At 38.2% G+C, this 14,408-nt stretch overlaps 1 protein-coding gene across 1 annotated transcript in view; it reads left to right on the forward strand.

The window, feature by feature from the left end:
* Positions 1–8,764, forward strand: part of ACADM (acyl-CoA dehydrogenase medium chain) — a 30,453-nt gene extending 21,689 nt beyond the window's left edge. The window contains exons 11-12 of the mRNA XM_019743769.3: positions 6,369–6,617; positions 7,933–8,764. Of these exons, the coding sequence (XP_019599328.3) occupies positions 6,369–6,617; positions 7,933–8,004 (321 nt within the window). The 3' untranslated portion in view covers positions 8,005–8,764. The remainder of the gene's footprint in view (positions 1–6,368; positions 6,618–7,932) is intronic.
* The last annotated feature ends 5,644 nt before the right edge of the window (positions 8,765–14,408 follow it).

Below are 14,408 nucleotides of genomic sequence, written 5' to 3' on the forward strand. Positions count from 1 at the left end.
GGCTTTTACTGATGCACATACAAGGAAGTAGCATTGTTTTTTTTATGGTCTGTGAGTCTCATACACCGTACCAGAAAACTGGTTCAAACCAATCACCCTTGCCTGCCAAAAGTCCCATGATGTATAAATAATTATTGTTTGTACCTCCCTAGGAGACAAAACCTTTATGTTGAAAACTTACTGGCATGGAGAACTGATGTTACCACTTCCCAAGCAGGTTGTGGGAAGGAATACAGCCACAGAGGCAGAAGCTCTCCTCTGTGGGGAAAGGTGGGGGTCTATACCCACCTCTGTCAACCCCGTGAATTCTCCTGGTGGTCCCCACATGACTGTGCCTGTCTTAGGTTGTTCCTTTCTTGAGGAATCTTACCCGTCCTTGGCTAGCCAGCCATCCTTTGGGGCCAAACAAGGAGATGGCATAAAGGTGACGCAATGTCCCTGAAAGGAATAGTCTCACAGACTCTTCTTTCTTTTTAGGGGTAGACACGAGGGGACAGACGGGCATGCTGCTGTGTGACAACAATAAGTTACTTTCTGTTTGCAGACTTGGGCCTTTTGAAGGGACACTTTGTATCCACAACGTACCAGATGAATTAGAACTAAGATAGTATTGGACTGGCAGACTTCGAAGGCTGGGCTTGCTATCAGCAAGTCGTCCACATATTGTAATAGGACTCACTCCGTTAGCTGAAGAGCATGCAAGGCCCTTGCCAAGATATCATTAAAAATGGCTCGAGAGTTTTTAAATCCCTGGGGCAGCACAGCCCAACAATATTGGAAGGTAGCCCTTGTTTTAGGGTCCTGCCTTTCAAAGGCAAATAATGATTGTGCCTGTTCATCAGCAGGGATGCAAAAGAAGGCGTCCTGGAGATCTAATAGTGAAAACCTTCCAAAGTTTCCTGGCACTGCAGTGTATGGATTGGTGTATGGATTGGGGGATGTCTTGAACTATATCATTGATAGCTCTGAGGTCTTATACAAATCTGTATTCATTCATGTGCAGCTTAATTGGCAAAATGGGGGTATTATTTTTGATGTGGCCTTATAGCCCCCTCCTTTAGCTTTATTTTTATTGGTTGTGTGTTAATAGCTTTTCCAGGTGTCCCATCTGCCCAAACGGCTGTACTCACTGCTTCATAGATCTCTGGAGGCCCAGTTTCTCTTCCTGTCCTTTGGGCAGACATGTAGCATTTGAAGCTGCAAGGCATGTTCTGGTAGAACCTGTAGGTGAAGCTCTTGCTTCTGGGGTAAGAGGTTATTTGGGCATTGAGCTTACACAGAAGATCCTGACCTAAGGGGGATCGGGCACTCTGGTACATAGAGAAAATTACAATGTTGTGTCATTGGAATTAACCCCTGGTTGTTCGCAAAAGGTGAAGAATTCACAGGATCAGTCTGAAATAATGAGGGCAAGGACGTTTGTTCAAGAAGAAAGACGCTGGCATAGAAGTTGCCAGGGCAGACAACTACACCTAACTTTAGGTTAGTTTTTTTCTTATGTAAGAAAGGGTAGGTAAATTTCCTTATAGCGGGAGCTGTGATGTACAGACTGAGGTCATTTGATTGACATATGTTGTTTACATAACTAGTTTCTTTCTGTGCATGCTCTTACCCATAATGCATACAGAAAAACCCACAGTGGGGATTGGGGGGTTGGCAAGCCTCAATGTTCATTTTATTTTAAGATTATAATGAGGCTAGAGTTCAAGTAACAGACTTGTTTCAGGATGCGCATGTGTGAAGAACCAGCCAAGACTATTTGGGTCTTGTTTCCTCTTTTCAGGTGTTCGGACACTTCGATTTATTTCTAGGGGAAGAGCCTGGGTTGTTCCTGGGGAGGAGATACAGGCCTTGGCAGTCTTCTTTCAGGCTCACTTTTATTCTTTTTTGCCTTACCATATAAGACATTTTAAATATCCCATTTTACATTCTAAAGGTTGGAGAAAAGCCTTTTGCTGTAGTTGACCAGTTAATCCTGTTGCCAAAGGTGTTGCTGAGCTTTTGTTAGTCAGTTTAGTGTTTAATACTGAATAAGTGATTCCAGGATCTACGAAATTAATTTTTTTTACAATCATTTTCATTAAAGCCCAGAACACATTTATTAATAGATCTTAATTTATCCTTTAGCTTTTCTGTAACAAGAATCCAAAAGTTGAACTCAGACCCATCCAATAATTAATATTTCAGTAACTTTGTTATTTTGGAATATCTAGACATTTAATAATTTTTATCATTTAACCCAACCTAGCAAAATCCCAAGGTTTCGAGTTACCAAGAGAATTTTGGAAACCATGTTTAAGCATATATATCATTCATATATATATATACACACACACACACACACACATATACACACATATATATCATAGATATGTATATATATACATATGATATATGTATGATATATATATCATATATATATAACATCATTACTGAAAAGCTTTGTAACAACCTTTTATTTTAGTTCTATTCTTAACTCTATGAGATTTCAAAGTTAATTATCACTCAAGGTATTTTCTTGACAAATTTTGTAACAGAGGTAACATGAATTTGCTTTTGCTCCAAAAGACACATTAGAGCTGATGGTCCGGCTAGGTCTTATTTTCGGGGAAACACGGTAAACCTACACAGGCCCACGAGGTGTTATGCTTTCTTTTTCGTGGTAGAAGGTGCAGTCATTTGTTTTACTTTACATGGACTATCCCAACACACCCTTGACCACTGGGTTTATAAAATTTTACTGATATAGGAAGCCCTTGGATCTAAATGGTTCATTCCGAGAGGCACATTGTCCTACCAGCACCTTCAGTGTGCTAGCTTCTTCCTGCTCATCCAGTCTCATTAGCATACCAACAGTAAAGAGGACCCATATGATGTCTTTCACTACGTTCTGGTGGTCGTGATGTCAGGCTGGGAGAGTTTATATAACTCTGGGGCAAGACTGAGTTTATGACATCCTAAAAGCTTGCACACTTTCTTGACCTTTGACAAAACAATTCTAACTTCAAGATAATATAATAGTTCAAAGACCCATTAAGGGGCCATTTCTCTTCAAACTCTTAAGGTATGCATAGACCAAACTATTCCAGTAAAACACCATTTTCTTTCTTGTCATTGGTTTATAAGTTGACCAATCAACCAACATATGACGCAGAGGACTCTCAGATGGTATAGACAGAGAGCCTCCCATTTTTGCTTAAGACACAAACGAGAAGGAGGGTAAAATAGCACAGACAAATGCAAAACAAATTACATATAGACAAAACAAAGCCAAACGTGAGTACTCACACCTGATGCTCAACAAAGAGGAGCTGGGGCTCAGAACCTGGTCTCCCACCAAAACTGATACTGCAAATGGGTCTTGAGAGACCTCAAATGGCATAAAAGGCCAAACCAGTACCAGAGATGGGCCTCAAATGAGGCCCCCAAGTGGCATTGATGCCCAAACAAGAGACAGGATTTCCAGTGCACTCTCCAGGTCTTACGAGGCCCAGACTTCAAATGGGTCTCATTTGAAGCCCAGATGGCACAAAGCTCAAATGGCATAAAACCCCAAATGGCATAGAAGCTCAGATGACATGAAAGCCCAAAACCGGCATTGCAAGTGGATCTCAAATGAGGCCGGCCCTAATCTGTGGTTTCCAGAACTGACAACTGTTTTTTTTTTTTTTCTACCAGCTTAGGTGTTTATAGGTGGTCAACACTGGTAAGGGGAGAGTTGGGGAAAATCCCCAACAAGAACCAGGTCTTGGCAGCTGCTGGGACATTCCTGCAATCGTCTCCCCTGGGGCCAGCCTGCCGCAAGCATCAGAGCAGCTGTGGTGCTCCATCCCCGCTCCCTCCCTGGGGGGTGGTGAACACACCAGCTCTGGGTCTGGTCTGATCTCAGGCCCACTTTGGGCGCCAATTTGTTACCGTGCAAAAGGTCCAGTTGTAGCACGAAAGCCAAAATTCAAGAGGTGAGGCTGGTGGACAGAAAAGCAGGTTTTATTCCAAAATGCCAGCATTAAGGGGGAAGACAGTGGACTCCTTGTCACAAAGACTGCCCTCCTGCTCTGAATACCACCAAAGGTTTTATAGACTCACAAGGGAGGACAGAACAGAGGAAGGAGATGTTGGACAGACAACTTCCAGAAAACGTACTTCCCAGAGGCTAGTCTGCCCCAGGGTCAGGAGTGAATCCTATACAGAGGCAAAAACCCATCCCAAGTTACCAGGCCAGGTGTGCACACTGGTCCAAAGTAAACAGAACCATTGGAACTGGTATGAATAGTAAATGCACAGTAAACAGTCATCAAGGTTTGGGGGAGGAGAGGGAAGCAAAGAAAGGAAAACAAACTTGCAAAAAGTCCCAAGCCAAACCACTGTCAAATCGAATTACATCAGAGGTTTAAATTTCAAAACTAGTAGAGGGTCACTGTTACAAAAATACTTTATTTATGGTAACTTTCAGATTTTTTTCTGTTACCTCAAGTTCTTAGGGTGTAAATCTTTTCGTCTGTTGTATCTTCTATCTCTGTTATGGCCAATTATTTCCTCTCAATTTTTGCTTGTCAGTTTATCTGCAGCAAGTATTATTTTTCTTCAATGCATTGTGGAAGCATCCTAGAAAATGACTTTACTTTTATCAGGCATCCCAGATTTCACCATTCTAAGAGCTGTTTCTTTAAACATTTTCATTTAATTTTGTAAATATATTTATAACAGGAATAACCTAACTGGGTATAGAATTTTGAATTGTAAAATATTCTTAAAACTCTGATAATTAAGTGTATTCTGGCATTGGTGTTTTGTATGGAGAAGTCTGAAGCCAGTTTGAATTTCTATTTCCTTTTTTTCCTCCTCCCTTTTTAAAGTATTTTTTTCAGTTACAGTCCACATTCAATATTATTTTATGTTAGTTGCAGGTGTACAGCATAGTGGTTTAACATTTGTATAATTTACATAGTGATCCCCTTATTAGTCTAGTACCCACCTGGCACTATACATAGTTGTTGCAACATTATTCACTATATTCTGTAACTACCAATTTGTATTTCTTTTTTTTTCTTTCCCCCCTTCTTCCCCCCCGCCCCCCACCCCCGCACTCCGGTTCAAGCCATTGTTTCTCAGTCTGGCTGTGTAGGACACAGCTCCCTGGCCCACGCTGGTGTTATGATCCTTGCGCTACCCCAGGCTGAAGCAGTTGGTCTCCAGTTGTGGTCCAGTTGTGTCAGCAGCTCAGGGCAGCTCTCGCTGGCTGCCAGCTGCTCATGGCAGCACACAGCAGCCCACTAGCTGCGGGCCACTCATGTTGGCCGCCGGCTGCTCATAGCAGCACACAGTAGCCCGTGGCAGCACACAGCAGCCTGTGCAGCACTTGGCAGCCCACACCAACCTCCAGCTGCTCACGGCAGCCCAGCTGCAGGGAGGGCTGTTAGTCACAATCTTAGCTGTAGAGGGTGCAGCTCACTGGCCCATGTGGGAATTGAACCTGTGACCTCGGCATTAGGAGCATGGCGCTCCAACCACCTGAGCCACACTGTACTGGCCCCCAATTCGTATTTCTTAAAACCTTCACCTTTTCACCCAGCTCCCCAATCTCCCTCCCATCTGGCAACCATCAGTTTGTTCTCTGTATCTGAGTCTGCTTCTGTTTTATTTGTTTATTTTGTTCTTTAAATTCCACATATAAGTGATATCATATGGTATTTGTCTTCTCAGTCTGACGTATTTCACTTAGCATAATACCCTCTAGTTCCATGTATGTTGTCACAAATGGCAAGATTTCATTCATAAAAAGGTTTCTTTTTGGTTTTTTTTTTTTGCATTAATTTCTCCACTTGGAGTTTCCTGACCCACAGAGACTGTACACATTGATTCCACATTTTAAGAGACACTCAGGATACATACAATTTTTGTGGTATTTTCATAAAAAAATGCATAACCTCATTCCAGTTCTAAGAAAATATCAGACAAACCCAAATTCAGGGACATTCTACAAAAAATGACCAATTAGTAATATTCAGAAGTGCCAAGAGCATGAAAGACAAGGAAAGACTGAGGGATAGTAGCAGACTAGGAAAGACTAAGAAGAAATAACTAAATTTAATTGGAATTCTGGATGGGATCCTTGAACAGGAAAAGGACATTAGTGGAAAACTTGGCCAAATTTGAATAAAGTTTACAATTAAGTTGATAATATTGTACCAATGTTAATACACTATCTTTGATCAGTATACTATTGGTTTTGTATTATGTTAACATTCGAGGAAACAGTGTAACTTCTTAAGTCTAAGATTAGTTTTAAAAGTTTTTTTAAAAATTCCAGGAGAAAAACTTTTAAGTTAGTCAATATATATTCTTAAACTTTTTCTTTTTAATTCTAGCACCAAGGAGTATCATTTTTGTTGGCTGAAATGGCGATGAAAGTTGAATTAGCTAGATTAGGTTACCAGAGAGCAGCTTGGGAGGTTGATTCTGGTCGTCGAAATACCTATTATGCCTCCATTGCAAAGGCATTTGCTGGAGATATTGCAAATCAGTTAGCTAGTGATGCTGTGCAGATTTTCGGAGGCAATGGATTTAATACAGAATACCCTGTAGAAAAACTAATGAGGGATGCCAAGATCTATCAGGTAAGTTTAAAAATTATTTTTATTGCTTTTTAGGAAATAATATTTGTAAATGGCAGATTTCTGATCATTTAGGGATTTTATGCCACTAATAATAATAAATGACATCCTAGATGGTTATAAGCTGAAGTTTTTAGAACTAATTAATACAAACAAGAATGTTACCTTTTATATGCCTTAATAGAGAGTAGGCTAACAAAGTAAATGGTACAGGCATGTACACGGGTCTGGATCAGCCTTCTATGAGTCTTAGCATTGACATCCTAGCTAACTGTAACCAACCCTTTGCCCTCCTAAAAGTATGCATGTCATTTAAAATTACTTCATTTTGAATCTTGGATGACAACTATTGAATTGACTGAAACAGAGTGAAAAGCCAACATGAGGAGACAGATATAGATGATTCTGTCTTCTAAATTAAATCGGTGGTTAGAAAAACTTAAAAGAGTAATTTAGTAAATTGGATATAAATGCACATGTTCTGTACATGTAGCTTAAGTATTAATAATTATAACTCATACTCCACAGTATCTCCTCCCTTGCTTCTTTCTACTCCCAGGAAATTATTTGACAAATCCAGTCATTTGAAATCTAGAGGTAGAATTGTAGAATGCTAGTGTGAGAAAGAAATTTAGACACAGTGCAGCCTGTCAATTTAGAAATGAAAAAACTGAGGACCAGAATTTGTGCCTTATTCAGAGTTACAGGTTTATCTGGTGATATTCTCCCTCTCCTGGAGCCTGTAATTAATATAATTATTACTATTAGCAACCATTTAACTTTTCTCTGCCATCTGAGATGAACTAACAAATCGCTATGATTAGAAAGTTCAAACTGGAAGTGAAGGTTGGCTAATAGGAATATCTAACGGAACAAAACCAAATCTAGCATCGTTTTATTTAGCAACTCTGTTCCTTAGGCAGCAAGAGAAAAAAACTCAGATTTTAAGAGTAAAAATAGAAAATGACTGAAAGTGACAGCTATTTAAAAACAGTTTAGAATAGTTGGAGAAATATTTTAGCAACAGCAAACTTTAGATTTCCCAAACTTTTGAAATGTTAATATTCTTTGATCTTTTTTTTAAAGACTACCAAAATTGTGGTAAATGACTTTTTAAATAATTTTTACTAATGTTTACAGAATTATATATTTTCATAGGTTTCATAAAATGAGGTTTCAGAATCACTCTACAGAACCTATATATGGTTTGATTGAATTGAGTATTACAGTAGAACTTACACTACTTTCCAAAATACTAAGTAAATTGGAGTATTTTTGTACTGAGGATATTTTACCTACATGTATATTTTTCTTGCAGATTTATGAAGGCACAGCACAAATTCAAAGGCTTATTATAGCCCGTGAACACATTGGTAGGTATAAAAATTAACAAGATTGCTGTAGAAACATGATTAATTTTTGAGTAAATAGAACTTTGTCCACTATTTAAGCTGAACATGATCCATTTTAAGCAGAAAAGAGTAAGGGCTTTAAGATTTTTTCCAATGAAAACTTTAAAATAAGTACTGTTACACTAAACATCTGCAACTAATTCTAATAGTAGTTTTCTACTTTTGTTTAACTTTGACTTGCCTTTTCTCAAGTAGATTTGGTTTCATTAAAATTATGTGTTGTCTTCAGTACCACTGTACTTCAATTACATTAACCTAGAAAAATACATATGTTTTGTTATTTTGACCTCTTAAAATTAACAGAAATCACTTGGAAATTCAATATTTTTCCAATGACAGAAAAGTGAGCTTATAAAAAAGTATTCAGGATATTCTAAAATTTACATTGTGAGAACATATTGTAAGATTTGGGTGCCATCAAATAACTTGCCAGTGACTTTGTAAACTTGATACTGTATTAGAGGAGTTCATTTTGCTACAATTTGGAAAGCATTTGTTTTCAATTTTGTGATAGTAAAAAATTTGATGTTCATATTTTGCCATTATACAACAACCAGAAGTTACTTGAAAATCTTGTTTAATTCTGTTTACTTGCCTTACTTAAAATAAATGAATTTTGCCTTAAATGATTTTTATATGATTCTGTTGGTCTCTGGGTAGCCTTTGGTCTATTGTACACAATTTCATTTCATGTGCATACGTTCTGAAAAGAAACTTAATAAAATTGTTCAATGCTTATTAGTGTGCCTGTATTCTTTCTGAGAAGTTTTATTACTTCATGTAATACTGGACACTTAATTTACTATGATGGAAAAAAAGTCATGTTTTTATTTTGAACTGCTTAAAGTTACCTGCCCATTTTTTATTAGATTGTATTGTAAGATACCTCAGAAAATACAAGATAATGTAAGAACCAAAGTTTGTGAATTTAATTTCTTTTTACTTCTAAACATCAAATAACTGCTAAAGTACATTATACTAAATGGGTGTTTCTGACATCACTTCTGATTTCCAGTTCTGACATCAAGTGGGTGTTCTACAGTTCAATCCTATTCTGACACTAACTCAGAATGGTTAGCATCAAACTTCACAGGTTTAAGGGCTCAGTCCCATAAAGTACCCTCATTTCAGACACTAGTCACAAGTCCTAGGTCCCCAGGCTACCTATGTATCTATCCAATTTTGCGGCAAATTCTGGTATTTCCAAGACCCCACCCTCAGGTTTGATCATTTGAATGGCTCCCAGAACTCAGGAAAACACTTTACTTAACATTTATTGGTTTGTATAAAGGATATAACTAAGGAACAGCCAAATGGGAGAGAGCACAGGGCGCTTTCATACCTTCTGCCCATGCACCACTCTCCCAGCACAGAAATGTATTAACCAACCTGGAAGCCCCTGAATCTCATTGTTCAAGAGTTTTTATATATAAAGAATCTTCAGCCCCAGAGGTCAAGGGTGGGGCTAACAGTTCCACCTGTATTAGCTAGGGCTGCCAGATTGGGTGTCTTAAACTACAGAAATGTATTTTTTCACAGTTCTAGAGGCTAGAAATCCAAGATCAAAGTGCTATCTGGGTTGGTTTCTGGTGAGGCCTCTCCTGGCTTGTAGACTGCTGCCTTCTCAGTGTGTAGTGTTTTTGCACACGATGTCTTGTCTCTGGACATGCACAGAGAGAGCGCTCTGGTGTCTCTAATAGATTAGAGCTGCAGTCTCCTGCTCGTATCTTATTTAGTTTTAGTGTGTGCAGGCCAGCGGACCCCTTTAGTCCATGGTAACGCAAATGAAGATTTGAAGTTACAATACACAGTCCAAAATTTACCTACCAATTCTAAACAAAGCCTATAGACAAAAATGTATTCCACAGCCATATGATGAGACTATTAAAGCACCCTTGATAATAAGTATTAAGCAATTATATAACTGTACCAATTATGACTTTAGTCACAAGTTAACACAAATGAACTTAAGCTACTTTAAGTAGAAACGTGAACAAATATATTTTAAGTACAGTTGACCCAGGAACAACTGAAGAGTTAGGGGCACTGAGACCCCTAACTGCCTCATGCAGATAAAAATAGTGTATAACTTTTGACTCCCACCAAAATGTAACTAATAGCCCACTGTTGACAGGCATCCTTACTGAGAACATAAAATCGATTAACAGACACTCTGTATGTTATATGGATTATATACTGTATTATTACAATAAAGTAAGCTAAGGAAAAGAAAATGTTATTAAAATCATAAGGAAAATACATTTATAGTACTACAAGTATTTATTGAAAAAGTCCATGTGTAAGTGGACCCGTGATGTTCAAACCCAGTTTGTTTAAAGGTCAACTGTATATTGAAGTGCCTCCTGGATCTGAAGGGCAGGCATGGAGTCAGTGTTAGGAAAGGACTAGAACCCAAATAGTCTTTAGCAATCCATGAAATAGTACTTTTCTGCCTCTCAACTCCATTTCTCCCTGTCAGGTTTCATTCTTTCTTGTTCTGTAGTGTAGTTTTCTCTGCTTCTTTGATCTCATGATAGAATAAGATCTAATATTTATGTATCAGATATCCTACCACTTACATAAGCTGATTGTCTAGGGCTATTACAGCCAGGAGGGTAAGTAGAGTCAGAGACTATAAACATGACTCTTAGTTGCCTACGTCTGTGAATTGATGGTTCCTAGAGAAGCCATTGTTTTATAAAAGATGTGATGTGCTTATGGCAAGTCTAATGAATGTTTAAGGAATCCACCATAGTCATCAATTTGCATAAAGGGAGAAGAAATTATCCCAAGACTATCCTGAATTAAAAAAAAAAAAAAAGTTGCTATTTACATGGCTTCCAGAATGACATCCATTAAATTGAATACATTACCCATGATCAATTAGTACAAAAGATCTTTGTAGATTAAATTCTACAGGCAACAGTGTTGTTTCCATTGTTGATTACACACATCAAACATTTCATTGAACTCAATGAATGAGGGAACTAATAAGATGTTAAAACTGGTATAAGGAAGAATTTGAAAAACAGACATATAGGCAGTTAGAAATGCTTAAAAGTATTAATGGATATAAAATTGGTTAATAACCTATGGGACAATAAAATCGAAAGGGATCTTTTCTACAGAACAAATCAGTTCTAGTTTATAGTTCATTTGTATTAATGTCCATTTTCTACAATTTAACTTCTAACTTTAGAGTTGTAAGATAGCCTAGCCAACAGAAAGACAGTAACAGTAACCGCTTCAGAAAATACCCCGAGGATCCATTAGACAATACCTAGCACTTCACTAAGAAGATACTCAGTATTTTCTTTCATCCATTTCCAAGTCTTTCACAATGTTTGCTGACAGGCTCTTCCTTGTGATCATAAATAATCTGCCAAGATTATTGATTACAAAAAGGCAGGCCTCTTGAATTTACTTTGCAAATACAGACAGGATTAACTTTTGTCTGAAACTTTTCACAAAGACACTCAAATTGGACTCTTCAAAGCCTCCGTAGTTTGCTCTAAATGCTAGGGAACCAAGCCCAAGAAATCTTCTACCCGATTTCTCCAGTAGTACGTAAGATTTTGGGACAATTTCTCTTCTTCAAAACTTACTGGATTGCCAAGGTTACTGGATTGCCAAGAAGGGACCTGTAGTAGCTTTGTATGCATTGAGCTAACTACAGAGGGTGCCAAAAAAATGTATACACATTTAAGAAAGGGAAAAACTATTAAAATTGTAACACTCAATATATACCGATAACAAAAGATGAATACAAGTCAAGTTTGACTTCTGCAATTACAAGAGGTGCTCAAAGTGGTTAACATCTGCGTAATTTTAATAGTTTTTTCTTTCTTAATATGTGGATATGAGGTATGACACTTAAGTTCACGAACTTGCCGTGTACTTACATTGGCAGCACTGTACAAACAGCTCAGTAAGGTTTCATAACCTTGGTATATCAGTGTCTCACAGCTGTGTTAGTGTCGACGTGTGGCAGTGTCTTGCTGAGTGGTGTTCATTATTGCGTGTTTTAGTGTGCTGTCGCAAGAATGAGCTTGGATTAGAGCAATGAACAAACATTAAATTCTTGTTAAAGTTGTCAAGAGTGGAAGTGAGGACATATTAGTCCAAGTTTATGGGGATAGTGACACAAAGAAGACAGCAGTATACAAATGGATTAAATGTTTTTCTGAGGGGGGAGAACGCATCACTGATGAAGAGAGGTCTGGGAGGCCAGTAACGAGCAGAACTGAAAGAAAACATTTCAGAAATTCATCGAATTGTGTGTCAAAAATCGTCAGGTGACTGTGAGAAGCACAGCAGACCAAGTAAACATCGATAGAGAAACTGTTTGGAAAATCTTAACTGAAAATCTTGGCATGAGAAAGGTGTGTGCAAAAATGGTTCCAAAGGAACTCACCGATGAACAAAAGGAAAGGAGAGTCAAAAGTTGCCAAGACCTTTTGGAGAGGCAAGACCATGTTTTAGGCCATGTTATTCACTGGTGATGAAACATGGGTGTACTAAGACGACTCTGAAACAAAGCGTCAAAGTGCACAATGGAAGTCAGCCAATTCTCCACGACCAAAAAAGTTGTGAATCCAAATCAAGAGTCAAAATGATGTTGCTAACCTTTTTTTGCTATCAGAGGGATGATTCATTATAAATTTGTACCAACTAGACAGTTAACCAAGTTTACTACTTGGAAGTGCTAAAAAGATTGCGTGAAAAGATGAAAACAACTTGTTCACCAACAATTCATGGCTCTTGCATCACAACAATGCACCAGCTCACACAGCACTGCCTCTGAGGGAGTTTTAGCCACTAAACAAACAACTGTATTGATACACCTTTCCTACTCACCTGATCTGGCCCCCAATGACTTCTTTCTTTACTCGAAGATAAAGGAAATATTGAAAGGAAGACATTTTGATGACATTCGGGACATCAAAGGTAATACGACGACAGCTCTGATGGCCATTCCAGAAAAACAGCTCCGAAATTGCTTTGAAGGGTGGAGTAGGCACTAGCATCAGTGCATAGCTTCCCAAGGGGAGTACTTCAAAGGTGACCATAGTGATACTCAGCAGTGAGGTATGTAGCACTTTTTCTAGGATGAGTTTACAAACTTAATTGTCACATATGTCCTTTTTTTTGGCACCTCTGTATAAAGTCTGTATAAAGTCAACTTGTTTATTAATAGTGGGCTTGTCATACCTGGTTAAATGAGTATTGTCAAATACTACATACCACATATGGTCTTTGTACACAATCAATTCGTTTAATTATAGCCTAGTAAACAGTGGTACAGAGTCTTTTTGATTATTGTCATGAAATGTAAGAAGAGCCAGTATATGTTCTTAATTCTGAAGACTGAGTGAGAATCAGATACCATTTTAAAATTCCAGTTTTACAAAAAGAGAGTCCAGCAAATTGAAGGCTAAAGACAGCCTAAGAATTAAAAAAGGTTTAATCATATAGCCATAAAAATATTATATTACAACTGCATAAACAATATTCTAAACAACTAACCAAGATTAAATTTCCCCCTAAGTTCTCTGAGTTCTCTGTAATTGGTATGGTGCATCTTGGGTCAATGAACTGCTTTCAAGAAGCCATCTGCTTTCAGACTAAAGAGTCCTAGAAATCCTGACTCAGTCCACTGGTGTGGTGTGAAATTTGTCTAACCTGTCAGCTTGGAAGTCTGTACCCAAGGGACTTCATTGAAATATCTATCAATAGTTCAAAACACCATGCTCCTTTCCATGAATCTCCGAGACTGTCCCTTCCTGAATGCACTAACTTTGGCCTGTAACTTATAGCAGAGCCTTCCAACTAGCATCGGAGTAAAACAGAAACTATCTGTAGATGACTGTCTTACAAGGTTCAGGTGCTGTAACAACATCATAGACTGAGTGGCTTGAACAAACATTTATTTCTCACAGTTGTAGAGGTTAGGAAGTCCACGATCGAGGTACCAGCCCTCTTCTGTATTGCAGACTGCCAAATGCTTGTGTTCTCACATGGCCGAAAAAAGGTGAGATGACTCTCTTAGGTCCCTTTTATAAGGGCACTAATCCCGTTCATGAGGACTTCACCCTTATGACCTAATTACCTCCCAAAGGCCCCACTTCCTAATACCATCACATCCGGGTGCAGGATTTCAGTATATGAATTTTGGGAGGACAGAAACATTCAGTTCACTGCAATGATCTAAAGTGAAGGTTGTAGTTAATTACTGTACCCAATAATATCAGATTGGAATTGAGTAAAAATTTCTATTGCAGCATAGAATGTAAGTATTTCACAAGAATTTTACCATTATTTCCCTTAAAGGAAGTAACACTGACAAATCTCCAGGGCCTTGTTATAAAGTATATAATTTTGG

This window comes from Rhinolophus sinicus, chromosome 14 (assembly GCF_057876585.1).
Source record: "Rhinolophus sinicus isolate RSI-liver-muscle chromosome 14, RSI-T2T, whole genome shotgun sequence".
Lineage (NCBI taxonomy): Eukaryota > Metazoa > Chordata > Mammalia > Chiroptera > Rhinolophidae > Rhinolophus > Rhinolophus sinicus.